Source organism: Corvus brachyrhynchos, unplaced genomic scaffold (genome assembly GCF_000691975.1).
Source record: "Corvus brachyrhynchos isolate BGI_N302 unplaced genomic scaffold, ASM69197v1 scaffold101, whole genome shotgun sequence".
NCBI classification, from domain to species: Eukaryota; Metazoa; Chordata; class Aves; order Passeriformes; family Corvidae; genus Corvus; species Corvus brachyrhynchos.
The window spans coordinates 7,259,500-7,286,453 of NW_008237239.1; the positions used below are offsets into that span (position 1 = coordinate 7,259,500).

At 35.6% G+C, this 26,954-nt stretch overlaps 2 protein-coding genes across 4 annotated transcripts in view; both read left to right on the top strand.

Moving 5' to 3' along the window:
* CDC14A (cell division cycle 14A) overlaps positions 1-22,661 on the top strand; it is a 52,810-nt gene extending 30,149 nt beyond the window's left edge. The window contains exons 7-15 of one of the 3 annotated variants that reach the window (XM_008630236.2): positions 863-950; positions 2,556-2,786; positions 4,900-5,038; positions 7,665-7,821; positions 9,910-10,025; positions 10,606-10,653; positions 11,667-11,795; positions 12,738-13,056; positions 21,408-22,661. In XM_008630236.2, the coding sequence (XP_008628458.1) occupies positions 863-950; positions 2,556-2,786; positions 4,900-5,038; positions 7,665-7,821; positions 9,910-10,025; positions 10,606-10,653; positions 11,667-11,795; positions 12,738-13,056; positions 21,408-21,437 (1,257 nt within the window). In that variant the 3' untranslated portion in view covers positions 21,438-22,661. The remainder of the gene's footprint in view (positions 1-862; positions 951-2,555; positions 2,787-4,899; positions 5,039-7,664; positions 7,822-9,909; positions 10,026-10,605; positions 10,654-11,666; positions 11,796-12,737; positions 13,057-21,407) is intronic. The other 2 variants (XM_017729768.1, XM_017729767.1) reach the window with 2 other exon arrangements.
* A 3,683-nt stretch (positions 22,662-26,344) lies between these two features.
* GPR88 (G protein-coupled receptor 88) lies at positions 26,345-26,949 on the top strand (the record flags this gene model as incomplete). The annotated part of the gene is made up of 1 exon (XM_008630475.2): positions 26,345-26,949. A coding segment is annotated over exon 1 (597 nt), but the record flags the coding sequence as incomplete, so codon positions are not given.
* Positions 26,950-26,954: the final 5 nt, after the last annotated feature.

Consider the following 26,954-nt stretch of genomic DNA (forward strand, 5'->3'; position numbering starts at 1 on the left):
GTTGCTGAATTGATTACAGTGATGTCCATTATCAGAACCTTTCACTCATTAGGATGTTCTGATGAGCTGAGAGCTAAAAACACAAGCTTAATAATGCAGCTGAACTGAGTGCTTTGTCCTCAAAAGTCATGCTGAGAATAACTGCATTGCCAAATGAGGAACGAGCAGTCTTCAATTAAAGAAAGAAAAGAAGGCAGTTTTGAACTACAGTTCATGTTATGTATTTCCAAAGAAGCTTTCATTTTCAGCAGTGACAGAATTTGAAGAGCCTTTTTAGGTTTTCATTTAAAAGTGAGCAAGAAATGCAAAATGTCAGAGTTTGAAAGTTTATTAAAATCGAGTCTCTTAATTTCATTTACACTTTTCTTCTGTGGTTACCGGCTCATCAGACCTTATGCCAATATGTAAATTTCAGTTTCTACAGGGAAAGGGTAATTGTTTCGAAGGCTAATTGGTTTTTAATTTGTTTTCTGTGAGCTGGGTTTTTAGCTAGTGCCTCATGAGCAAGCACTTTTCCATAATTTTTGATTAAAACATAGAAGAATGTTGGTGTTTGTCAATGTTATTAATAGGTGTCCCAAATCACTGAACCTTCTCAAGGAGAAATATCTTAAATAAAGGATCTTTCTGCTTTTATTGGAAAGCTTCAGCAAATTTTGTTTACGTTTCATGTTATTAAGATAGATCTGAGAAGCAGTTTATGGTTAATTTGTCCCATAGAGTTAAGCTAGCTAATTACATTTGAAGTGTTTCATTTTAATGCAACAGGAACATAATAAAGAGTAAAATAAAATAATGAGTAATTTTTTTTACCTTGTATATACAGATACTAAAATGTTTTTCTCTTCTGAAATTTTTGTAGCGAGTGGAAAATGGTGACTTCAACTGGATTATTCCAGGAAAATTTTTGGCTTTTAGTGGACCACACCCAAAAAGCAAACTTGAAAATGGTATGGTGTATGTTTTAATGCTGTGCTATGCTCTTATTTTTCCAGTATGTAAAACCATCACAGCAAATGAGCAGAAGATAATAGAGAGTTATAGATCCGTTTTAATCTTCAGAAATAATCATCCAGTGAACATTTTATATACAATCATAGAACTTAATTCAAAAAGTTTTGGAATTCTTCTTTGCCAGAAGAATTTCAATTTTTCTAACAGTCAGTGACAAGGTGCCTGAGAGACTCAGGTCCCTTACTGTTCTTCTGGAACCTGCCACCTGATACAGTAAGTGTGCAGAATTAAAGGTGAGTTGCATTAAACACAGAAGACTCCGTTAAAGAGTTTTGTAACACAGACCAGAAAAGATTTTTAAAGGAAGCTTGCCTTTACTACTTGAGATACTTGGGATAATGTGCAGAACCTATGGAATGTGATTCTAGTGGAATAAAAGAAAAGAGAAGCTTGACTGGCAGAGGGGAAGTAGAAATTTTGTCCAGCTAAAAGGAAAATCAGTCATTTAAATACTACAATCAGTTTTTTTCTGAATTTGTCTGTATTATTTGTGCCATGTCCCACTGTTTATGTGAGCATATTTTCTGAATATCTACCTTCCCTCCCCACCCCCTTCTTCTGTTCTCTCATGTTTCTTTTATGACTGAAATGCTGCCAGTTTCATGGTGTCCACTGAAAATGTAAACAAAATCCAGAAAGCAAATATTCAGGTTGATTTGGGTTTCTTCCCCAATCATTGTTGCAGTCCTTTCTTGCAGATTTTTTTCTAAATTTACTTAAATTGTTCCATGGAATTTGGAAAACCTGTGTTTTATTTATAAAATATATATAAATGAAAATTACTAAATTAACACACTTAAAATCCAGTTACATAACTATAAGTAACCCTTTCCCAGGTGTTTGTAAGTACACATTACAAAGCTACATTTTTCACATTATGTTGTGACTCAAATTGCATTTACTAATGTATATGTGACTTGTCCTGAACAGCTGTGTTGTGGTTGGTCATTGACCCCCTTCCCTGTCCCCCTGTCTTCAGCTAGAGGATCCTTTTGTCTCTCAACTGAGAATCAAGGCAATAAAGCTTTCTTACTTGACAGTAAGACAGTAAGAAAGAATATTTTTGGTACTGCAGTTTATCCTTTGGCTGTTTCTCTCGTCCATAATATAGATCAGCAATCTATTTTCCTCATGAACAGTGTTTGCTCTTTAAGCATGCTTTTATTCTTTGATCTGCAGCTTGACTATAGATAAACAGCTGTTCTGAAGTGTTGAGTTCATATATGTCCCTAGCTTTATGTATAAATCCTCCTTGCAGAGGGGAGTGGGGACTTAATGGGAGACAGTACAGCGTTTCGCATAGACTGTGTTTTAAATTTTTTCCTCCTAATACTTTTTTTAGTAAAAGTGGTCTTCATGAACATTTGTTGGACAATTTTTTTTTATCACTTAACATGTCTGTTACGAATAAAGTATAAAAGCATTTTTAATATTAGCATGTCTATCATTCAAAAAAGGTTTCAGGGACAATTTTGAGTAGTGAGATCTTGAGCTTCATGAACCTATGACATTAAATGATTGTGGCTTTATTTTTTTTATAGGTTATCCTCTTCATGCACCAGAATCCTACTTTCCCTATTTCAAGAAGCATAACGTCACATCAATCATAAGACTAAACAAAAAAATTTATGAGGCAAAACGCTTTACTGATGCTGGTTTTGAGCATTATGATCTGTTCTTCATAGATGGCAGCACACCAAGTGACAGTATAGTTCAGAGGTTCCTGAATATCTGTGAAAATGCTGATGGTGCCATTGCTGTACATTGTAAAGGTTTGTGCACTTACTGATTTCTCAGACTGAAATTCATAATAAGTATAAATCCATAGAGTTTATCCCAGAAATCCCACAGCATTTAAGAACACTTTCAGATCGTGAGAGTAATAATGCTTTATGGTACTTGACTGAAAGTATGCCAAATATTTGTTCTTTTCCCATGTATATGAAGTCCTTACATCCTACACTGGTACTGCAGTAACTGACAATCTGTTGTTCATTGTTCTGTGTTTTTTTTAATATGACTTGAAAACTTGAGATTTAGTTGATGCAGGTTTCTTTTTTGCATTATGCTTTCACAGCATTATGATAATTGGCTAGGAAATGCAAAACACTAAAAGGTTTTCTTTGTGCTTCTTGACTGTTCTACATTTTTCTGTGGAGTATGAATTCCAAATTTCAAGTTGATGTGAGTTATTGTGATGCCAGCATTTCAAACCAGCTTAATTCAGCAAACCAGTCAGAAAATGTACAAAACATGCTTAATCAAGAGAGATTAACAAAGGCTTTTAAGGGTTCAGCTTGATTTATGCTTAGAATTGTGTAAGGACATTGTGGAGATGAATGTCTTGCCTGATCAGAAGCAAAAATAATGTTATTCATAATTTTCCCATGACCAGTAGATATGCATATGAAAGATAAATAGGTTTATATGCCAACAAGTTGTTACTGTGGGTAGAACCCAGAAATTCTGGCATTAATAAGCTGGACATCTGCTAATTGGCTAAATGAGAGTGTAAACTATTGATTAGCAGGAGGTTATTAGTAGGTTGTTACTCTCCAGGGTTAGGTGCTAAGGGAATATAACATAGTAGTAGTAGTGAGTTAGAGATGTGCTTTTTACACTGAAATATTTTTGGTCTTTTATCTGACCATTTAGTAAGCAAACCAGCAATCTTGTTTTTTTTAGTTTTTACACCATCCTAAATAATCCTCTCCGGTGTTAAATCAACAGTTAACTCAGGCCGAGTTACATTGCGGAGGTGTTCTGAGCACTGCTTTCACACTAGAAAGTGCTTGTCTCAGATGATATAGAACAGTTAATTGCAAAGGATTGTAATGGAAAGTTTGTACATTAGCAGAATGTTGGAGCAAAGAACTGAAATCAATACTTCTCTTTTTAAATGAATCTTCAGAGCTTGTCTTCCAAGCTACAGTTATGGAAGCTCACTATGTGTGAACTTCTACCTTCATCCTTCTATCTAAATCATTTTTACTTTTATCAGAGCAAGATTTAGTTATTGGTTAAATGTGAAGAGCTTGTAGTTGTGTGTAGAATTGTCAGCAGAGATGTCTGGCTGCTTAGAGAGTTTCCATTTGGATAGTTGGTACATAAATAGTAGGCTACTGTGAGACTGTAAATTGCAAATACTGTATTTGTGGGAAAAAGTTTAAATGGGGAAACACTTTACTAGTAGATGAGACACAGAGCTAGAAAGAGATTAATTCTCACTCTGTAGTTTGAGATTTTACTGATAGTAAAAGCTAATTTTTCTGTGTCTCTGTCCCCTTGAAAACATTGGGCAATGAGTTAAATTATTTTAAGCTATTGATACCTAAAATTATACACTAGTCAACAGTCATTGCTGTTTATACACATTGCAGTGAATAGTTTTATGTGTTGGTTTCACAACAAAACTGATTCAAAAAGAAAAAGCTTGCTTTTCAAAAAGAAAAAGGTCGCTCTGAGATGTGACTTGTATTTGCACCACAGTTTTTAGGTACGTGTGTTGGCCCCTCAAAGGTACTTTGATTATGTTTTTTTACTGGTATTGTAAATATAAAGCTGGTATCCAGCTTGATCACAGCTTTTTTTAAAAATATTGGCCTTTTTTTTAAACAAAGTTTGGAGTAGAATTGTTCAAGTGCCACGAGTGATTGCTGTTGTAGGTGTTCTTTTAAACACTTTTTCTAAGTATGAAATATTTGTATCTACAGCATTGAAATTGAATTATGTGATAAATAGGACACTGAATCAGAAATTCTTTCTTCAGATACTAATATGGTGAATAACAGTGCATGGAAGTTTTCTTATAGCCTATACTTTTATCTGATAATTATGGAATGCTCATTACTTCATATGTGGCTGTTGATACTTGTGTTTCTATAGCTGGCCTGGGGAGAACAGGAACACTGATTGCCTGCTACATAATGAAGCACTACAAGTTCACACATGCTGAAGCCATTGCTTGGATAAGAATATGTCGCCCAGGCTCTATTATAGGACCCCAGCAACACTTCTTGGAAGAGTATGTATATATATATATGTACACACACACACACCTTCTTTGCTCCTTTCCATCCCTATCCATCTTGCACTATTTATAGGATCTGATTTGTCTACTGACATCTGTATGTTATTGCCTGTTAAATATATTTAAGGTTAGTTAATGGGGGATTGAAATCTGAGTTACTCAGAAGCAGTCAGCTTCTCTGGAGTTCTAGACCAGAACTTTTCATTTTGACCCCTTAAAGGGGCACAGGGCCTCAAGACTGCAGATTTCTGTTCTGGGGAATTTAGGACTTAGACAAATGTGTTGAAGTGGACAGATGTGGACAAAAGATTAAATCAACAGATAGGATTTATTAAATATTAGCATCAAAAGAATAGTCTTTAAATACTTTATCATGTGTGGCACTTAAAATTAATCCTAAAATGGTATAATTTGTATGTTTTTTCTTTATTAATAATAAACTAAAGATTAAGTAAGTACTTGGCGTAGAAAGCTTATGATCTCCATCAGATTCTTTAGGATATTGTATAATACATTTCTGATTTGGAGCTGGTAGTTGTAGTCAAACAAATGTATGGTTTTAATACAGCTTCATATTTGATCCTGACTGGAAATGAATGATAGTGATGTAGTCAGTAAGTTTAGTATCAGTGGTTTCTGTGTTGTGCATTTACTGTTACAGTGGTTATGCTGATATATTTGAGCTGATGGCAGGATGATATTTACTTGGAGGCATTTTCACTATTATGGGAGCAAACATTTAAGAAAGCCCACTCCAAGTAGGAAAAAGAGAATTCATCAGCTCTGCTAGATACTGTGTAAATAGAGTAAAAGATGCATCGATGCACTCGCATCTTAAAATCCATAGGATATTGGAGAGAAAGAGGTATTACTGTAATTCATAAGAGAAATTGGGCATGAATGAGCATAAATTTATTTAATTTCCAGTGCAACTAAATGGACACTACTCTGAGAGGTGGCTTGCCATTATTCAAAATACTGCAGATCACAAACTTTGACATACCACAGGTGTTTACTGGAGGCAGATTAGTCTTTTTCAGACAGTGCTGATGCTTGGATACACTCTTAAAAATAATTTGCACAATAGAGCAAAATTACAAGAAAGGTAGTAGGTAATGTAAATCGTAAGTGCTGTTTACTTACAAGATAGGAAAAACAAGGCTCATGTCCTTTGTTGGTTTGATTGAATGAATAGTTGGCTTGATTTTATAGATAGGCAAAGATCCTTCAGATCTACCTACATTATTCACAGCTAAGAGCTGTAGTGTTGTTCAGTAAGAATTTTCTACTCTCCTAAGGGTAGTAGATACCTGTTTTGAAAATCAAACAAAATTCAAGCAATGTCACCAGTGGTGTCAGCATGGGATTGGAAAAGAGTGTCAGTTACATCTTCCTAGTATCAAATGTCTTGCCCTCAGGGCTGCAAAGTTGAATCTGACAAAAAGGTAAAATCTTGCAGTTTCGATCTCCGAAACTTTATAGGTGTCAAAGCTTAATCTCTTAGGTTCTTTGAGGTTTGATAAGGGAAGTTTGACTAGTTTTGGTTTTTTTATAGAAACTCTTCCACTTAAGTGTGTATCAAATCAATTTGTTACTGTGTATGCAATTAATCGTGACAGATTTCAAAGGTATTTAAATTCAAGCATGTTTTCTAGGCTACTTCCGTTAGGTGGACTAAGTGGTATTCCCTCTCCTCCCCCCACCCTTTTGTTCTCATTCTCATGATGTTTTCTTGGGATGTAGTGGAATTTTTCTGGAAGTGCTTACCTTTTGCATTTATTATTGATCAAGCTTAAGACAGTTGGCTCAGATCGCCTTGCTCTTAAGCTTTGACGTAATATTTTGTTTCTGAACAAGAAAAGTTTCCAGTGAAAGTAGATTCTGATTTCATTATTTTTTTTTTCTGTTCAGTGTAGGAATTAATTTTGTTTCAATAGTATGTAATAGGGTCTCAGTTCTTGGATGGAACTAGCACGACTGGTACCTACCCAGCAAGCATCCTTGACAAGGAATAATGCAGCCTCATCCAGAAAGTCTGCTCTGCCCATTCACATTGTAGCAATTAAATTGTTATTATTTTACCACCTGTGTGAAGGATATATTCTTTCAGTTTCTGAGTCAATATTGGAATCCTGTTGAACTTTACATGAATACATCCACTTGCACATCACAGGTCAGCTGCAGTTTCACTGCACAATATCTGTATCCAGAAAACTGACCCTAGTAAGTTGCAAAGTTCTGTAGCATCATTTATGCTACACGTGATGTATATAAAAGCATTGTTTAATATTATTTTTTAAGTTGTGTTTTAAAGGCCTTTAAAATATGATTGCAAATTCCTGTTTAGTTAACCCCTTTCTCCAGAAAGATTTGGTGGAATGAAGTTTTAGTACTGTGTGGTGACTACAGACTCGTTTGGTGATCTTGAAGGGTTTTTTGTTGCTGTTTTTAAGTCTGGAGTTTTTAAAAATTTTGTGATAGACATGTAGATTTTTTTCCAGATGAAAATGTACAGAAGGTTCAAATATTGGCAATCTGTAAGTGTGGCATGTTTTCATATGGTTTTTTTATGTGTATGCACATCTGTTGATATGAATGGCTTTGGTTTTGTATCCTGAAGGAAGCAAGCAATGTTATGGCTGGAGGGAGATCTCATCCGATCAAAGCAGAACCAGCGAGGAATTGATGCAAACATTAACAGAGTTCTTTGTAGCTTGAATGACATTTCCATCAGTGACACTCTGAATAAAGTGCAAGACTTGGATCAATACAAGGAGGTAAGTGTTCTTAGGAAAAATTTCAAGCAGACTGAAGCTGAGCTTTTAATAACTAGCTGTAGATAACTTCTAGATTTCCAGCTTTTTTAGGCTTATATTAGTATTAGATTGGTTTTTCTCAGATTAACTTTTTTAGAGGTCATAATTAGAACAAATCTCCACTTAAAAAAAAAAGAAGAAAGATAAATAATATTTAAAACTGTTACAGGTAATTTTTCAGGGTTCAGAAGGTTTGCATTATTCCAAGTCATTCTCTCAGGATTTTAAGTTGTTTTTCTGAGAATGAAGGAAAACAAAAAGTCAGCTTTCCTCCCGGAAATAAAAAATTCCGTGTAGTCCAAGTTTTTAACTAATAATGCGGGAGTGTATAAATGTCGATTCTTTTATCACAGTGTTAAAGATGAGGTGATGTGTAGGTTTAGGTTAAGGACTTTACAGTTATATTTTGGGAGCACAGGCATGAAGTCTGAATTGAAGTGAACATAGTTTTGTTTCCAGACTAGTAAAAATCTAAAACTGTAGTTTCTTACATTATGTATAAAAAACAGTCTAGAGGAACTATGCATTTGGTTAATCCCTCCTGAGGTCTGTAATGACGAAAGAGGTTTTAGGTTCCTGATGGAACCGTTTGCTTGATGTAGAAGACCAGGCATGTAGTGGGCATATTTTTCATGTAGTTACTAGTATAAATTAAAATAAGCATATATGATAATCTGGAAGAGTATTTTAAATGCATTTCTGTAAAGATGCTGTTTCCCTGTATTTCACTTTCTTACAGATGTCATATTAAAGCTGTTCAACATTCAGTTTTCAAAACATTTAACTTATTATCTTTTTGGGTATTTGGTTGTATCTCAAGACCTCATTAACTAGAATCTAGTTCTAGTAACTCTAGAATCTCAAAACAAAGTAATTTTCCCAGTCCCAGAAATTTATGATGTCAAAGAATCAGAAGAGAGGACAGCTAAATGCAGTAACTGGTGGGCTGGTAGAGACAGTGAAACAAAATTCATCAGCATTGTGGCTGGATGATAGGTAACAATGGCCTAGCATGTAATCTGCAATGAAATCTAGCTAAGCTATTTATGTTTTCCTATAGTGAAATATTATATATAATTAATATATATTTCCTACAGTTAGACTATCATATCATTTAATTAACTTCTATCATATTACTTCTGTCAGTCCTTTATGTTGGTTAATGGCAGAAACTATTGTTCTGTTTTATGCAGAGCAGTGAGTTCACTTAAGTACGAAACGAACTGCAGTAATAAAAATACTCCATCTGAGGTCAAATGAAGTGTAACTGGTATAAGTTTGTTTTCATCTGGAAAAAGAAAATCAGTTCTTCTCTTGCTTTGTGTTACTTCTGTATTTCTCTGCTACATAAGATACTGTCTCTCCATAATAGTTGGGTCTTAAAAAAGTGTTTTGAGACCAATCTGAAATTATAAATAGGTATTGAAACAGTGTTGGCATACACTTTTAATATATCTTAGAGTTTATAATATTTTCTAAAGCTAGAAGAAATGAGGATAAAACTCTAAAATGTGTTCATCCTATATTCCTTATTAAGTTCACATGGGGAAATTTTTTCCAAAACTTACTTTTGCAGAGAACATAAGAACTTTCAGGTTTTTATTTTTTAAATCTAGTAATTTAGTTAAGTTGATTTTTTAGCTCCTCTTGTGGGACACAGCTTTATTTAAATTTCTTCCTTCCTTGTGCATAGCAAAATTTTGTGTTACTGTTTCCCTTGCGTGTTGCTGACAACTTTAAAAATAGTTACGAAGAAAGTTCATGTTCTATAAAAACAAACTTCCTTGAAGTAAACGAATGCTGGCATTAGGCTTGAGCATCCTGAACTGTCTTTAAGGTCAGATTCTGCAAAAGTCCTGTGTGAGTATGTTTGTACAGAGGCACATTAAATGTACCAGAACTATGCAAAGGGTAGTGCCGCATCTGCGGAGGATGGTAGATCAGCCTTCTGGATTCTCATCTTTGTGAAGGAGATGCTCAGTACTTTGAAACTACACTGCTCCTAGGATTTGATAGATTCCCTTGCTTGCATACTTTTGTGTTTCCCAGAATGATTCTGAAGACAAAGCAGATGTGGAAGCTCAGAATGGCATGACACAGGGAGATAAGCTTAATGCCTTAAAAAGTCGGAGACGGCCTTGTTCTGCTACAACTGGAGCTCTGAGGTAATGATACCATTCTGAAGTGATGTGCAATTTTAAATTCAGTCCATGCTATCAGATCTGTGTGGCAAGTACATGATCTTGTTTAAGGCAGTGGTACTACCTGTACCACCTTTTGTGGTGGAAATTACTCCAGGTATGTATCTATTAGTTGCAGATTTGGTTTGTTAATCGTTTCCTTCTCTCCTTTTTTGCCATCTGTCTCCCTGTTTAGGGGTACCTTCTTACTGTGTAGCACTAAAAGATAATGTAAAAAATACTTCAAAATCTTCGAATTTAAATCTAGCATTTTAGAACATATGACTTGAACAAAATATTTTTAATCGAACTTAGTTGTCTTTCTGTAATTACTTTTCTATACTCCTTATATAAATTTAGAATTTTTCAGATCCAGTAAAAATGTGAACTGTGAAATTAAACCTGAAGTAACTCTCTGTTCTTTAACTGTAAATTAAAACACTGATTTTCAATAATTCTAACTCTTATTTTTATATTTTAAGCCAACCTGAGACATGCAGATATGTTTGGCAGAGGGGAAAGGCGTTTTATCCTTGGATAAAGTTTACTGCTTTTGTTTCTTCAGGCTGCAAGACATGAAACTGCACACCAGGTCAATATCACAACCCTTCAGGTATTGACTTTAAAATTTTTTTCTAAATGTGTATCACTTGACTAGGATCTTAATTTCCAGTGTTTTGGATCATTGCTAATCAATTGATGTGATAACTATTTCAGGCTTCTGAGCACAGGCAGGTAACAAACGTTTTTAAACACCTGCCAATTGCATGCCTTACCCCATTGAATCTAAAATACAATATGTAGGACAAAATTACTATCGTTATCAAGCGTTAATACTAAAAAGAGCACATTTTTCAGTTTCATGACCTGAATTTTTGAGTTGAATTACTCCAGATGGCTAGCAGTGGAAATAAATGTTTTACCCTTTCTTGGTGTGTAATTAAAGCTGCTCAATGTCATTTTCCTTCCGTGCTTGTAGTTGGAGATCTGTACCCAAGTTTTTTCATCCTTTCATCCATTGTTGTATCTCCTGGTCTAGGGTTGGAGAAAATTAATTTTTTTAATTAATGTGGACAGCCATAACAGTAACAATTTGAGTAGTCCTGTGTAACGTACATACAGCTTATTATCAACACATGGAGCATTTTGTCATTAAAAATCCCACCCTAAAAAGAGCTGCATGTTCTGTGCAACTTAGGGAAAATGTTCATTTGGAAATGATGATGACCTCTTGAAACCTACAGTTTTGGTTTTTTCTACTCATACTTGCTCTATAAGCTCAAAAAGTACTCCTACTCAAATTTACACTTTAAGTTCTAAAATTTATGATAAAATTTACAGTAAATCTATAAAAAATGGACACTTGGCCTTCATAAATTATCAAGGCGAAAAGTAGCCTGTAACTGTTTAATAAGGTGCAGCTGTGGAAATACTTGGAGTGGGATATCTGCAAAGTTTTTTTTTGAAAAAGATGTTTTAAAAGGCAAACTTGAATTTTTGCTGTTGAGCTCTCAGACTTGAAAATTCACACTTTTTAAAATACCAGTCTGTGTACTGAAAGGCTTGTGTGTTTGAGAGGTATATTACAAAATCTTGCTTCTCACTGGAACTCTGCGCTCTTTTTAGATTGAATACTTCAGGTAGCCCAGAAGGGTCCATATCTCCTCTGAAGGCCTCCCGAGTGATGGCAGTTACTTCACCATCTGCAGAAAGAATAAGCAGACTTTCCACGTCCTCAGGCTCTAACCTTAAAAGGTTTTTTTTCTTCTTCTCATTTTGGTATAAATGCTTACTGTATCCTGCAGTGGTTGTCAGCACATCTGCAGTCTATGAAGCGCTTGCTGTTCTTGGCTATAAGAAGGCTTAAATTTACTTACAGAATGATGTGCTGTTCCACTAGCCAAACTTTAGTTGCCTACAGATTTAAAAAACAAGCAAAACCCAAAATCTATCCCACTGGTCTGAGAGTTTTATTGAGATTGTGTCATCAGACACAGTATTGCATTGCTCAAGTGGGTTGTTTTGGTTTTTTTCACTTATCTCAGTTTATAGATGTTTTGCAGGTATTCCCACAAGTCTCTATACTAGTACTCTCAGAATACTGAGTGGTAATTAATACCATTTTTTTAATGAACCATTTTTTTATTACTATTTATTTCCATTATTACTATTGTTCTAAGTAATTATATGTGTTAAATGACACTCAGAATGACTGGTGCATTTTTAATAACTATGTGCAGAAATGTTTGCCTGAAGAGAATAACCAGCTTGAGATATTTCAGGACACCCTATTTCTATTCTATTTATCATGTAATTTCTTGGTTACTTGGAGGCTTGTATCACAAAACTGATTTCAAGAAACGGAGGAGGAGTTCTTAAACTGTTCCATCTACACAAAGTACTTCAGGGTTAATCAAATACTGCCTAAACCTTTTAACACCATCTCCTGCATGTGTGTATGGTTTGACAGAGGTGAAAGCTGGCCATGGTGTAGTGCTTGAATAAGCAAAACCCTGACAAAGAATTCTGCTTTTCATTACTTGGGAGCTAAAAAATGAGCCTCTGTGCAAACACAGATTCTTTCAGAAGAATCTGTGTTATTCACCTAATGTCTTCTGAATTGTCTGTTACATTTTTTGTATATATCTCTACATACCTTGTGTATATTTTTTTTCCCTGCATGTGTTTTCCATTCAGCGTTTCCATAAGCTCCAGACTAGCCAGTTCTCTAGGGAACCTGTATGCTGCTTCAGATGATGATGAGAGCAAAATGACATCATCGTCCTCTAGGACAGGTTTTTCTGTAAGCCATATCTCCAGTCACCTGAATGGCAGCTTGCAGCTCCCACACAGGAAAAACCATGAACTGAACAACAACTTATACAACAGAAGCAGCAGTAGTGGCAACAACCTGAGCAGCCAAAGCAGCTTTCACAGCGCTGTGACAGATGAGTACACACCAGCCTTCCTTTATGGGCCTTACAACTCCTCCAGCACGATCCCAGAGTCAATTCCTGTAAGTCACAGTCACAACAGCACTTTCAGGCAGCTCACTGATGCTTTTCTTTCTTGCTTCTGTGAGCAAAACTGTTGAAAAAAGAATTCTTAACTCAGCATAATTCTCCAACTTCCTCTAGTGTGTCTGAATTGCACCTTTGTCTGTTACCTATCATTTCAGCTGCTTTTTTTTTCCATCTCTTCTAAGCATCTAGTACATGGAAGCTTCATGAAAATAAATCACACCTGAACTTTAACACCTTTTCTGATATCTTTTTTAATGGACCTTCTTCCCTTTAGATTTTATTTCAAATTATCCATAACAGTCTAACACAAGTTAATTTTATGACTTTATCTTTGTGCAGTAACAGATTTCAAGAAGCCTTTGTATGTATTACAGTAAATACAAGGTAGAACATCCTTAAAGATAGGACTTACTTGCTCTTCACTTGAAACCTACTCCCTTTTCTAACATCAAATGTGGAAAGTACTATAAGCAAGGTCTCACATTACAGCTTTCATTCTCAACAACTTTGGTGCCTTGGGCTTATTGTGTGCTCTTTTTCTGTGTAAAAGAGTCTGTATGAAGAGGATGTACAGATAAACTAATGCAACTTGGAAGTGTTTCTATACAAAACGCAGAGAGAGAGACTAAAGAAACTTCAATTATGAAATCAGAAATAGCTTCATCTATCCTAGGGAAAAAAATAAGCATATCTACTACTATAAATCTAAAATCAATTTAAAATTCCTGGTTTCCAAGGATTTGATAGCCTACTAATTATAAAAAATAGTACACTGTTTTTAATAGATTTTGCCTATGATTAAGGGAACCTGTCAGCCTCTCTTGACTAGTACTGACACAATTTTTATTTTTTTTTACTGGGTGGAAATAAAATTGGCTGTGTGTAAAATTAACTTCAGAGTATTGCACATTGCTCTTCTGTTTCCTTACCACTGATAAATTGTTTCAATATAAAGAAAGTTTTGTTCCTATACCTGCTAGTGGTTTTGAGTGTGGTGAGTCTGTCTTAAAACAGCTAATAACATATATTGCATGTAACTAGTTTGTCCTGAGAAAGATCATTCCTTGGGCTGTGTTCTCTTTTCCCTGTGGAAGTGGAGGACCTACCCTCTTGTTAACAGCTCAGATATGGCACCACTTACAGTTCAGAAGCCACATCTTTGTAGCTTGGGAGTGTGAATTGCACTTTCTGAGGATAGATGACAGTAGGAAATAAAATCTCATTGTTCCATTATGGAATTAAACTGCCATGTGACTGAAACCTAACCTGTATAGAAAGAACTTGGGAAATGAAGTTAGTTGAGGGAATGTGATTCTGTATTCTCTTACTCAGTGGGTTCTTCCTACTGTGGTAAAATCTGCTTGACCTAAAGCAGGTCTTTGAAATACTTTATGCTTTCAGACTCCTTGTTTACAAAAAAATGTAGCTTCTTATCCGCTACAGTTTATCTGGAAATAAGTACTGATATTCCATGATCTTAGAACCACTGTTCTGCATTGAGTTTAAAATTGAGTTTAAACAGCAGCAGTAACTTGTTTGCAAGGGAGTTCTTGAATGTTGCCACATCTTCACCTCTTTGACTGTGTTTTTCCCTACTACGTGTGATTGAAATAAACTATATATAATTGAGATTTTTCAAGTGAGATACAGAAACCATAACAGGTTTTCTATGATGAAACAAATTCTAGAACAAGAGGACTGTTCTTGTTTGACTAATTTGTTTAATTTCTTCAGGCATAGAGATGAGGAGAGAGGTGAAAAGCTGTATAACAAGCCAGGAGTGTTTGTTTTGAGACACATTGATGAGTCTTTCATTTGTTCATACATTCTGATTGCTCTGGAAAGTCATCCTTTTTACGTGTTCCCAGTCTTTAATCCAAGATGCTTACAGAATTTCAGTCCACAGGAGTTCAGTCCTCAGCTCCTGTTGAGTATACTGGAACTAAAAGTCGATATACCAACAGTGGCTGAGAAAAATCACTCATCTGAATAGTAAGTGGTAAATTGGCTGATTTTTTTTTTTTTTTCTTAAGTCTCACTTTCAGTACTGTCTCATATTTAATGTATCGAACAATAATTCTTTGGAGAGTCAACCCATTCCCATTCTTTTCAGTTGTTTCTTTTGTAAATTATATGCTGCCAGCAGCATTTCTTAGAGGGTTTTTTTTCACATTTTTCTTACAGCTACATATTATGCATAAAGTATATGCATGTAAATTTTCATGAGGCACCCTAAGGGGAAGAAACTCCTTGTAACTGTAGTGTGACTTAGTCATGAAAATAAGCTGACGTTATTCACAATGGGCCAAAATTTACAGGAGTACCAAATCATAATATAAAGCATTACAGAAACAATTAGCCTGTTTCCTCAAGCAGCTTAAAAGGTTGATTGTAAATATAATATCTTAAAAACTAAGAACTGTCACCTCCTTTGGAGAGGTACTTGCCATAACTTAATGCTACAAATGATTTTTAGCAGTGGAGGCCAAGTTAGTGGGCTTGTTCCATAAGCATAGGACAGGAAATCAAGTTTTGGTGACACTTTGTTTCTTTTTTATATGCAGATATTTACAAAATTCTAGGATAGTGTTGTGTTTCTCCTTAATCTCATAAACCCTCCAGGGTTCAACATAATTGGCTTGACACAAAAGTTCCCCAAATCTATGTGGGGAGGGAGGGTGGTTTACAATGTAACAAGTCTCTTCCAGAAGTGTAGCATGCCTTTCTTTCTTGGATAAGGATAACTTAGGAAAAGGGAGGAAAGCAAGGAGTGGTGGTTACTGTGTAGTTTAAGGAACGGGAAAAGAGCAATTCATGAACAGGTGAAAACAGCCATGTTGCTAGCAGAGAGGCACTTACAGCTCTGTTGATTGCAGTGGAGAAGGAAATTAATTTTTGTCTCTTTGCAGTGAAACTATTGTGATTTAAAATATTGATTTAAATGAAATATGCTAGGCATAGTGTAAAGTTTTAGGTTGAATGGAAAACATTTTCAAAGAAAACAAAACCTTTCTAAAATGCACAATTCTTTTGTTTTAAGAACATCTTTAATTTTTTTCCTACCAATCTCAATGACTTAGTAATGCATGGAAGGATATAAGGGTGTAACCCTTGAATAATTCTTGGTTTGATATTGCTTGCTGTTGAGTAGAGGTTACACACAATCAAATGCAGCAAGATCTTTAAATGAGATTCCATCTCTAGTCTTCTCTGAAGAGTGAGGTGAGCTAAAAATACTCTTATTTTATATATTATATGCTGTGATATGAGAAGCAGCATTTCTTAGTAAGAGTGATGCCATGCAAAGCCTACATAGCAACGTGCAACTTTGTTTTACCTGTAAACTAATACTCTTTCAATATAATAATGGCTAAAAAGTGTTCCTGTTTGGAATGTTTTTCAAATATGTTCTGATTAATGCATTTGCTTCTAAATGCACCCTATAGCCCTGTGCATCTATCCCAGTCACAGAGGAGTGCACTGAATTGTTACCCATTTTATGCACAATTGACTGAGCGGAGTTACTGTGGTATTCTGAGGTTTAAGGCAAGAGTAGATTTTTTGATCATTTAATTTCTGAATGCTAGGAGTGTCTGATAATGAGCATCTCACTGACTAATTCAGATGGTTTATTTTGAGGACAACATAAACTTTCTGAAAGATGATTTCCACTGATTGAACACAGTCATGCTTAAAACTTTCACTTTTAAGCTGAAACTTTCTGTATCTCTTTATGTCAGTGTTACAGCCCTGTTATCTTATTTTCTTGTCATGGAGATATCTCATGCTAGTCATCTCAACTTGATTTTCTTTTGATAAGCTAAGTTAGCTCAAAAATCCTTTTGAAAAGTGTTAAAATTCTTTAGTGTTTGAAAATCTGTCTGGTCCAGAGAGCTGCTACTCAGTGTTATCCTGCTTAGAAATACACAGCTTGTTTTATCTTTTTACTGTAATACACTGGAAGCTGAGGAGGAGAAGAAAAAAAAAATTTCTTGACATTGATGATACTGACTTCTATTTCTTGTATTTTAGTCCCATGTCCTGCATTCCCTGAGGGTGGTTTGGTTTGAGTTTTTTTCTCTTTTTTTGTGTGGAACTCCATGGAAAAGTATAATCTCTTTTCTTTTTATTTGGTTGGTTGGTTTTTTCTCCTCCCCCTCCCTTCTTCTTAACTGACCAAGGAAGATTGGTTTTTCTTACTGCTTCAGCCCCGACATGCAGCTGCTTTGCTTTTCATGGCACTTACCAGTGGTCTGAAGCTCATCAGCAAAATACAGACTAGTATCAAGCCTTAGTACAAGTTCTGGCAGAATTCTTTTAAAAACAGAATTCTGTTTAATCATTTTGACTTCACTACTTCAGATGCTGAAGTTACTTGGAAGTCATGACAGCCCAGCCTAGGCTTGTTGGAGTGTTTGTGTTAACCTTGCACTTCTTTCTAATTGGAGCACATCGGATGATGGACCTGACAGAAGTCTATTACATGTCCTGGTGTTTTGTTTATTCACTTAGCTCATCAAAGGACTCTTGAATGATACTGATGAATTCTCTTTCTCTTTATTGCCAAAATCTCCTTTCCCTGAGTTAGATATCAAGCTAACCAGCTGTAGTAATGCAGTACTTTTATTTTATAAAATCACCTTATCACTCTTATTTTTTTGTCTTTATTAACATGAGTGGTTCAGGAGCATTTTGAGATGGTTAGGACAGCAATTTTTCAGTTCTAGTTTGTGTTCAGTGAACTCATTAATGAGCTTTTTCCCCAGTATGGAAGAGAAAGTTATTCACTGATCTTTTTTTCCCCTGTTCTGCAATGAAACGGCATTAATACTGCTGTTCCACATTCCATTTAATAAAAAAGAATAAAAAATAACCACAGCTGTAACTATTGTCTCCAGCCACATATTTTTCTCAGATGGTTTTTGTCCTTCATAAGTGCAAGCTTATAATCCACTTTATTGTGTTTATGCTGATGAACTAGAAGAAAAGTTTGATTTTCAAAGAGTAGAAAACTTGCTGTTCTACTCAGAATAAATACTTTATTTACAAATTTTACAAAGTGTGTATTTTGATTAAACAGAATCTCTCAAAATTACAATTTGCAGAATTACTCCCTTCAAGTATAATCACATTTAAGGTACTGCTATAAGATTTTTGCTTTGTTCTTAGAATAGTTCTAAATCCAAATGTTGCTCTTTAGTATGTATTTTTATTGGAGAATATGTAACTGGGTAGTCTCAAGATGAGTCACCTTTTGCTTCTATAGCTGTCATGGAAACCGGCAAGATGGAAACATTTCCAAAAAATTGAGAAGTGTTAGCAGTGTTTTAAAATTCATATACATCATCTTTACCTGTAACATAGTTTTTCTTAATAAGAACTTACCATTAATGAAGATAGGACAGGCTTTGCAAAAAACAGACAAACACTAGTGCATCATGCTGATGTGTAAATGTAGCAGACCCACAGGATCACTTCAAGTGTGTGTGCGTTTTCTCTAATGCATCCTGAGTTAGTTTAGTGGCTCTTGTGTGTTCATGGTAGTTCTTGCCTGCAGCAACATTCCTATTGCAACAGTGTTTTGGGACAGTTGATGCACAATTCAAAAAACTTAAATTACATTTTTGCAATTATCTGGGGAAAGTACATGTTCAAATCCTAACAAATAGCCCTAAATGCTGTAGGGTTTTTCTGTCTTGAAAGAGAATTCGGGCTGATGTTGTCCTGCAGTTGCATGTCTGCAAATACAGTTCTTGTGCCTTGGTGGATCTGGTGCCTATTTTCTCTTCCAGGAGGCTTTCCGTGCCTCCTGTTGAAGAAGAAAAATGGAAGTGATCTAAGCAGTTGTTTCAGCATGAGCTTCATTAGATATCCTTATTGGTAGTGAAACTATCTAATTACGAGTTCTTTGTTTAAATGTCTGTTACTTGGGTATAAAATGGCAAGCTTGACATGGCATGGGATCACTGTAGGAATACACATTGAGATTTCTTTTCCACTAACTGATTTTATACTCTCATCTTTGCAATTCAGCAGTCAATTTTCTTTGGTTTTTCTTTCTTCTTCTATTTTTACCTCTATTTTAAATAAGATTTTGTTAAATCTAGCAAATTACTTGTAAAAGTGGATTGGGGTTTTTTGGTCTTAATAAAGCTTTCAGAAGCATAGGCTATACTTTGAGTCATGGCAGATACAAATTTTAAAATAGAAAACTCAAAAGATTTAAAAGAAAAAAGGAAGAAAACCACAATTACAGGCTTTGAAACATTACAGTCAATTTCTTCAGACATGTGAAGAGATTTAAGAGCACAAATTACTTCCCCGAAAATGCAGAAAAAATCAAAACAACAAGCTGCTTCTGCTATATTTAAATTTTTCAAACTCAAATGTGAGTCTGTATATTTCACAGTAGCTCAGTTGTTACAGCTGTCACCATGTTTTTAGTAATAAAAATTTTTGTGAAGTCACATAGATTAACCTGGGAAAGATGCTGTTTAGATTTAATTATTTCTCTGTATTCAGAAAATACTTTGAAACATTAGGAAGAAATCATTGCAATGTGAAGTAGAGTTATGATGAGGGTGGGAACACACTGAAAAACGTATTTCTCCATTTGAAAGTAAATAAACTCTGCTTGCCCATCTGTAATGAAAATTACCAAAACATGGTATCATGTTTCCAAACAGTATATGCTGCTAGATATTTGTTCTTTTTTTATCTGTTTCCCTGATTTTTTTCCTTTTTTTTGGAACTTGGATTACTAACAATTTTAAGAATTACAGTTTGAACTTCAGAATTTAAATTTAATTTATGGTTTGCTTCTTTTATTTAAATCATGATGTAGAATTCCTGGTTACTGCTGTCTGCTGAGTGAAGGGCTGGCGTTCACAGTTCTTTGTAACTAACACTTGCTGGCTTTGAGTGTACAGTGCTTTCTGGTCATCTTTCATCTGTCCAAGCTTAAAGTAATCTATTGCTGTACAACATATGGGAGTATATAATTACATTTCATGCCATTTTTAATGGTTATCAACTTTACTTGGGATTCAGTTTTGATGGATCCATTTCAAATACTGCACTTACTAAGTGTAACCATCTTTCCAGTTGTTAAAATACACATCTGAAAATGAGAAACCCTGGAGGATCATTAAGAGAGCAGAAGCTTCAAGTGCTCATCAGCAAAGGGCTATTCCTTCTGCCTCGCTCTTACTACAACCAGACCCTTTTTAGTCAGTGGTATTCAAATCTATATGCTGACAGCACTTTTTCTAGGAAGGAATATCCAGATGGTCTCAAATCTTCAAGATGTGAAAATGCATTTAAAAGACAACTTTGAAAATACACACTGAGACTTAAAATATAGGGGAAATGTGGTTGTGTGATATTAGTTAGAGCTATAAAGGTATATATAACTGTATTGTGCACTTCTGCTAATAGGTTTCACTATGGGTACCAAAGAGCATTTCTATAATGACTAGTTAGGAATAGTAGGAAAATGGAAAACTGTGAGGTTCCAATCTGTCTTAGGAGTCATGTTGGTCTCCAGTAGTTCTAATTCTGAAGAATTGATGCAGTTTTAAAATATGTTTGGTTTTTTATTTGCTATTTGTTTATAACCATACTAATACTAATCTGGGACAGCTCATCACTATACAAGACCAGTTATTCATAAGAGTGACTTCTTAAACACATCTCTATAGGAGCTAATAAAATTATTGGATACTGTCTAAACTGATTAATCAGTTTCTAATAAAACTTCAGACTTTAGTAGAAACAGAAATGTAAATAAATATAGTAGACCAAGTTATGGTTTTCTCTTAATTATAGTGACTTGTTACTAATCCAGATTAACCATTTGCAGAGTTTCATTTTCATCTGGTTCTGGTAATCAGACATAAATTTATCCATGTGCATAAAATTGCTAATGTAGATTTTTTTTTCCTCAATAATGAGCTACACCATATGTTTCCTTTATCATTTTCTGAATCAACATATAAAGTAAGCTGACTCTTTTACAGTAGCAGTTGGATTCTCATTCAGGATAAGTGGAAACAATTCAATTACAGTAGCAGTGGTATTTTAAAGGACTTATAACACTTCAAGAGTCTCAAGAAATTAGTTTGGAAAAGTAAGCGTAGGAACAGGCAAATTGATGGACTTTACTGTGCTCAGATTTTAATTTCTTCTATTTTATTCATCTTTACCTATGCAGAGATTCAAGTCCCCCTCCAACTGTTTATTTTTCTCCTTTCTGTCCTTCCTCTACTGCTTAAGTGAAAAATACATGTTATGTATAAATAAAACCTCTCCAGTGAGTTTTAATCAGTTTTTCTTCTCCGCACAGTCCCTTCAGTCTGAGTATGTTCAGTACTAAAGCCTTGCTGCTTTGGTGAAACCTGCTGAGCTCTTCGAATCTATGTCCTTCATGGTGCAGAAGAACTGAAGAAAGGAAGCTGCTCATTAAAAGGAGGAACCTTCAATACAAGATGTCTTAAAACCTTAACACCAAAAGGAGACTTCTTAACAGGAAGAAATTTATCATTAATGACTACTGCAGATGCACTGAAGTTGAATTTATGGAAATTACTACCCCCATGTTATATACAAATTTAAATTTTTTATGTTGAGACAGCTTGAATATATTTCTAATGAGTTTCATTAAGACATTTATTAACTTGTGTACAGTGTTAAAATATGTATTAAGAGAATATTTTGGTAAACTATATATAAAAATCATGTAAAAACTAGAATATATTTTAATTTAGGGTCTACTTTGCTACAAAAATGTGTATTTTAAAGAATTTGTATATGTTTATCAAAGATATAAAATTTTTTTATGAACAAGAGATTTTTCTTGTTTTATGGGTCCATCATTATTGCTTAGAGCCTAATGTAATTTACTTTTTTATTAATTGGTCTTCTGGTAACTTGATAAAAGTCTAACTAGTGAGAGACTTGTTATCACAATATCAACTAAAAGTACTTGATACATTGTCTGCTTTCCACTTCTAGCTGCTAACGTTTCTTAAGGAAACACTATGAAAGAAAAATAAAGGGAAAATATTTGTTGAGATGTGATGTAATTACATCTTCTACTACAACAAAGGTAATTTGTGATGATTCAGTTGTACAGTTAACACCCTTTCAATATGTCTTAAAGGATTTATGTTTTGTTTTCAATGTAGAATGTTAACTTTTGCTATGCAATATATGCTGCAAAAATGAAGGCAGACCAAACTGAAGTTGGAAAAAATGTACAATGAATTTAGGTAGCACTGCATACTTGTATGCTTTTAACCTACATTTGGCGGTATGTGTACAATTTCCTTAGCAACACACAGTAAATGTTGGAAGTATATTAAATTTTCATCTATCAATTGGATGCTTCATAAACCTTTAAATTTGTTGAGCATATGGCTGCAGTAACCTCCTGTGTCATGGAATGTTTGTCAATAGTAAAGATGCCCTTTAATCTATGGAATGTAGAGTTTAGTCAGATGTGATCAGGAATGAGACGTAGGATGAAGTGGTGTTACAGGGAGGCAGTAAAGATTGTGTGTAAAATTTTCAGAACTCCACAAGTGCGTGGTAGGGAAAAGAACGTAAGCAACCAAGGATTTGATTTGCCACTAATTTACAAGACAAAAACAAAACAGAGTTGTTACCTATTGGCTTTTCCAGTATCTGCAGAAACTTGAAAATAAAACCTGGTTGAATTGTCAGTCTTGTTCCTGAAAACCTGTGAATACCCTGCATTTGCTTTAAAACTGACCTTAAGTGCTACATCATTTTTTTAAAAGATCAGATCACAAATTGCTATGGAAAGTTGTACTGAAAGTGTTAAAAAGCAATACTGAGAGCAGCTATAAAAATCAAAATCATTGAATAAAATTTACATGCAATATTGTACATTTTTGCAACTGTGTATATGTAACATATACACACACAAAGTAGTGTGTGTGCATATATATATACAATATACTGTATATGAATTATAGATTAATGGTAAGGTAATTCTACCTCTCATAAAGAATTTTCTCATGTACTTTGTTATAAATAGTTTTCCTTAATAAAATACTGATTAATTTTGAAATGTAGATAGATAGATAGATATATATATATATATATATATACACACATTCAGGTAATTGATAATAAAATGCCTTTATAAGCCAGCCTCCTTGTTTCTTGGTTTTTTCTTAGATCTTTTGATTATTTGATCTCTAATTGAAGGTAACTCTTCAAAATCACCACCTTTCTTCAAAACCATGTAATATACTTAAAAGTAGGATGACATTGCAAAAGGCCATTAGCATGATAGATACCATTTTTAACAATTTCTCTAAACCTTCTCATATTTGCTTTATATAATGTCAGGTATTTAATCAACGTGTTGATATTATGGTGATGGAGTTATATTTCAAAATACAGTAATTTCAAAGCTGTGACTGAATTGAGGAATCCTTCCTGGGTGAGGCCCCTTTTTACAGGTATAATACAGCTTGACTTTTTTGCATGTGCAACAGGTTTCTTAGTCCCACCACCAGCAGGTTCTCTGCGCATAAGAATCGGAACAATTTAGCTTTCTTTAGCTTTTTGTCCTTCCTTCCTTCAATTAAAAACTAGTCACAAATGGTTCTAACATTTGTTTAATTCTGTTGCTGATTTTCTGCAATTTTTTTGCATTGCATGATTATTTATCTGTTATTTATTAGTGCTTAATATTCCTGTCAGCGTCTCTTGCAATAGAAGATGTGGACAGTGTGTAACTGTTACACAGCCATTCTAAAGGAATAGGAAAGCTGGGAATAGAGCAGATGCTTTCCAAGTTACCCAAATTCTGGTGACAGTCTGATCTAAAAGGTCAACAAAAGGCTTCTATCACTGCATTCAGATGAATAATGGATGGTGATTTGGATGGGTAGAGTAAATAATATACAGCAAGAACAGCTAATTAAAATGTTTCTAGTACATAGGAATCAACCTCTCCCTTGGCCTTTTTCTAGACTTTTATTGATTTATTAGATGAAATACATACCAGCTCATGTACAGTATTTTTTTTAGTTCATGAATAAGTCAGTATTCTACAACAATCAACTTCTTAACAGCAACAAAAAATGCTGGGACATTGAAGGGTCAGGGAGGTCTTTTAGAACCTTGTAGCTTTTAAGAAATAGCCTGAAATTTATTTCATATCCTGTGTTCACTTGTCCTTGAACTTTACCATTTCTGTTCCTTCTTATAGGAACATATCTGGTTCTGGGAAAACAAGCTGTAGCACACAAGATCTCTAAAACTGTGAATGGATGGATCAAATAAATCTAAAGGTCTCTACTGGGCATATTATTCTGTGGCTAACATCTTATGAAACAGTTAATCATCTCTTCTAAAGTATGCTTTATGAAGCTTTTTGGTTAGGGAGATATTTCTTGTTACAAATTCAGAGACTATTTTTCAATTAGAGTACTGCAGAAAGAGGAGGATTTTAGTTTCTATAATAACTGTTCTTTACTGACAGCTAAACAATGAAAGGCCTCAAAAGGTTTGACACTTGATTAGATCTACACTGTAAAGTGCAGCAGGCAAAAAATATGGTAATTAAGGACCTGATCAAGTAAATCACTGAGGTATGTCTTTACCCTTAAGCACATGAGCCATCTAATTAATTAAAAATGAATATAGATATTCCTGTTTGTAACAAATTCACCTTTGGATCAATATTTCTGTCAATTGCTAACGTGAGCCTTTCTGTAAAATAGGAGATGTGCTATATTGCAGCATCCATTAACCCACACAAACTAACTTTTTTGACTTGAAAAAATGTATGTTGCAACTACGACTACCTCCTAATATATTATTTTGGTATTGCCATTTTTTAGCATCAAGGGTTTTAACAGTATCTAAAAATGCTTTACGAAGGTCTTTGGTACAGATAATATTATGAGCTGTGATCTCCTGCTTTTGTAGCCTGTATCTAACCTACCTGTAAAAGCAGCTTTTTTCCTTAAACTCATCACAAAATTAACCAGCATTCCATATCTGAAAAGCTTTTCAAAGTAAATGTAAGTTCTTTTACTGAGTTTCTTATTAAGTCTTGTCCAGGTAAGGACAGTTAACATTTTGTCCCTGTTTGAGTAAAGCAGGGTAGAGTTCCTGGGAGAATCCCATGACTAATTATTCTCCAATCTGGGAATGGATTGTTAATGCCTACCCTTCAGCCAGTTTTTAGTCCACCTCAGGAGCTGTTGTTCATCTCTGCAGGAACTGATTTTGGAGTGAGACCATTTTAAATACTACACCAATTCTGTGTTACCTGCGTCCTCACCAACACCAGTGTTCACCTCTGGCAGGTCGGCAATGCAGGATTTCCTGTGAGTTGAGACAGGCTGAGAGGTTTTATGAAGAGATGTAAAATGTTCAGATCGAGAACCAGCTTCCTCAAATACGTACTGTCTTACAAGGATTGGTCTATTTATTGTGTTTGAAAATTTTCATTCAGAAAGGATATTGTTATTATAGACCAGTTCTAACTAAGATTGCAGAAGCATACTGAGCTTTCTCTTAACAAAAATAAGATCAGAAAAAAAACTGTTAAAAAGTGAGTATCCAGCAGAGGGATTTCTACAGTATATAGACTGTATTTCAGACAGAAGTGACTGACACTGGTTTAAAACCTTTCTTCAACTGAAAGTTGTGTAAGTGGGTTAGACCCAGAACACTGGTAAGGCAGGGAGAAAAGAGTCAGACTGTGTAGTTGGAGTATTTCTGGAGCGTGATAGGGTTTGGCTTTTTCTTTTTTTTTTCTTCTTGATTTAACAAGTTGAAAATCTGCTGAATAATTCATGAAGAGTGGAAGGGCTGAATCTTCCTGGAATGATATACAGTGTACGTACTGTGGCACAGGAGAAACTGCAAAGCTTTGTATCAGTTGCTGCCGTTTCTGCTGCGGATTGCAAGGTGCTGCTGCTTTTGCTGTTTTCACAGCTACAGAAACCTCAGTCGTGCTCTGGTCTGCCAACAGCCATTTGCCTCCCTATGGACCCACCTTCACCAGCTACAATCTGTAGAATCTCTTGCTGCATACCTGCCTTGGACACTGCTGTTCTTTGGATTGTTACTTGCAAACAGCATTTTCTGGACCTTGCAGCTTGTATGACTGAAACCTGCCTTAGAGTTCCTCAGCAGCACAGCCTCCCGTGTGCTTGGTGAGGACTCCTGCAGCAGAACTTCTGACCCAGACAAGGATGGGATTTACAGGGCAAAGTCAAAACTGAGCTGCATTCAGCGAGATGCCCAACGCCTCTTCCTGGAGTGCTAGCTCGCCTCTGCTGCTGCTCTGGGAGGACTCCTCCGGGACCCGCATCTTTCTGTCGCTGCTCTACGCAGTCTTAGCTATCTCAGGGACTTTATCCAATGTGATGGTCATCTATTTAGTCTTTTCCTTCAAGAAGCTGCAGACAACCAGCAATGCCTTCATCGTGAACGGCTGTGCGGCAGACCTGAGCGTGTGCGCCCTGTGGATGCCCCAGGAGGCCGTGCTGGGGCTGCTGCCCCCCAATTCCTCCTCCCTTCGCTCGGCGGAGTACCGGCTGCTCCGAGGGGGGCTCCTGGGCCTCGGCCTCACCGTCTCCCTGGCCTCGCACCTGCTGGTGGCTTTCAACAGGTACGTGCTCATCACCAAGCTGCCCAGCGTGTACCAGGCCCTCTACCAGCGGAGGCACACGGGCTGCATGATCGGGCTCTCCTGGGCCCTCGCCCTGCTCCCGGTCCCGCTGCTGCCCGGGCTCTGGACCCTGGGCTCTGCCCAGTCGGACGGCAGCTCTCGCTACACCGCCCTGCTCCTCGCCCTGGCCGTGCTGGGCCAGACTGCGCTGCTGCTCCACTGCTACCT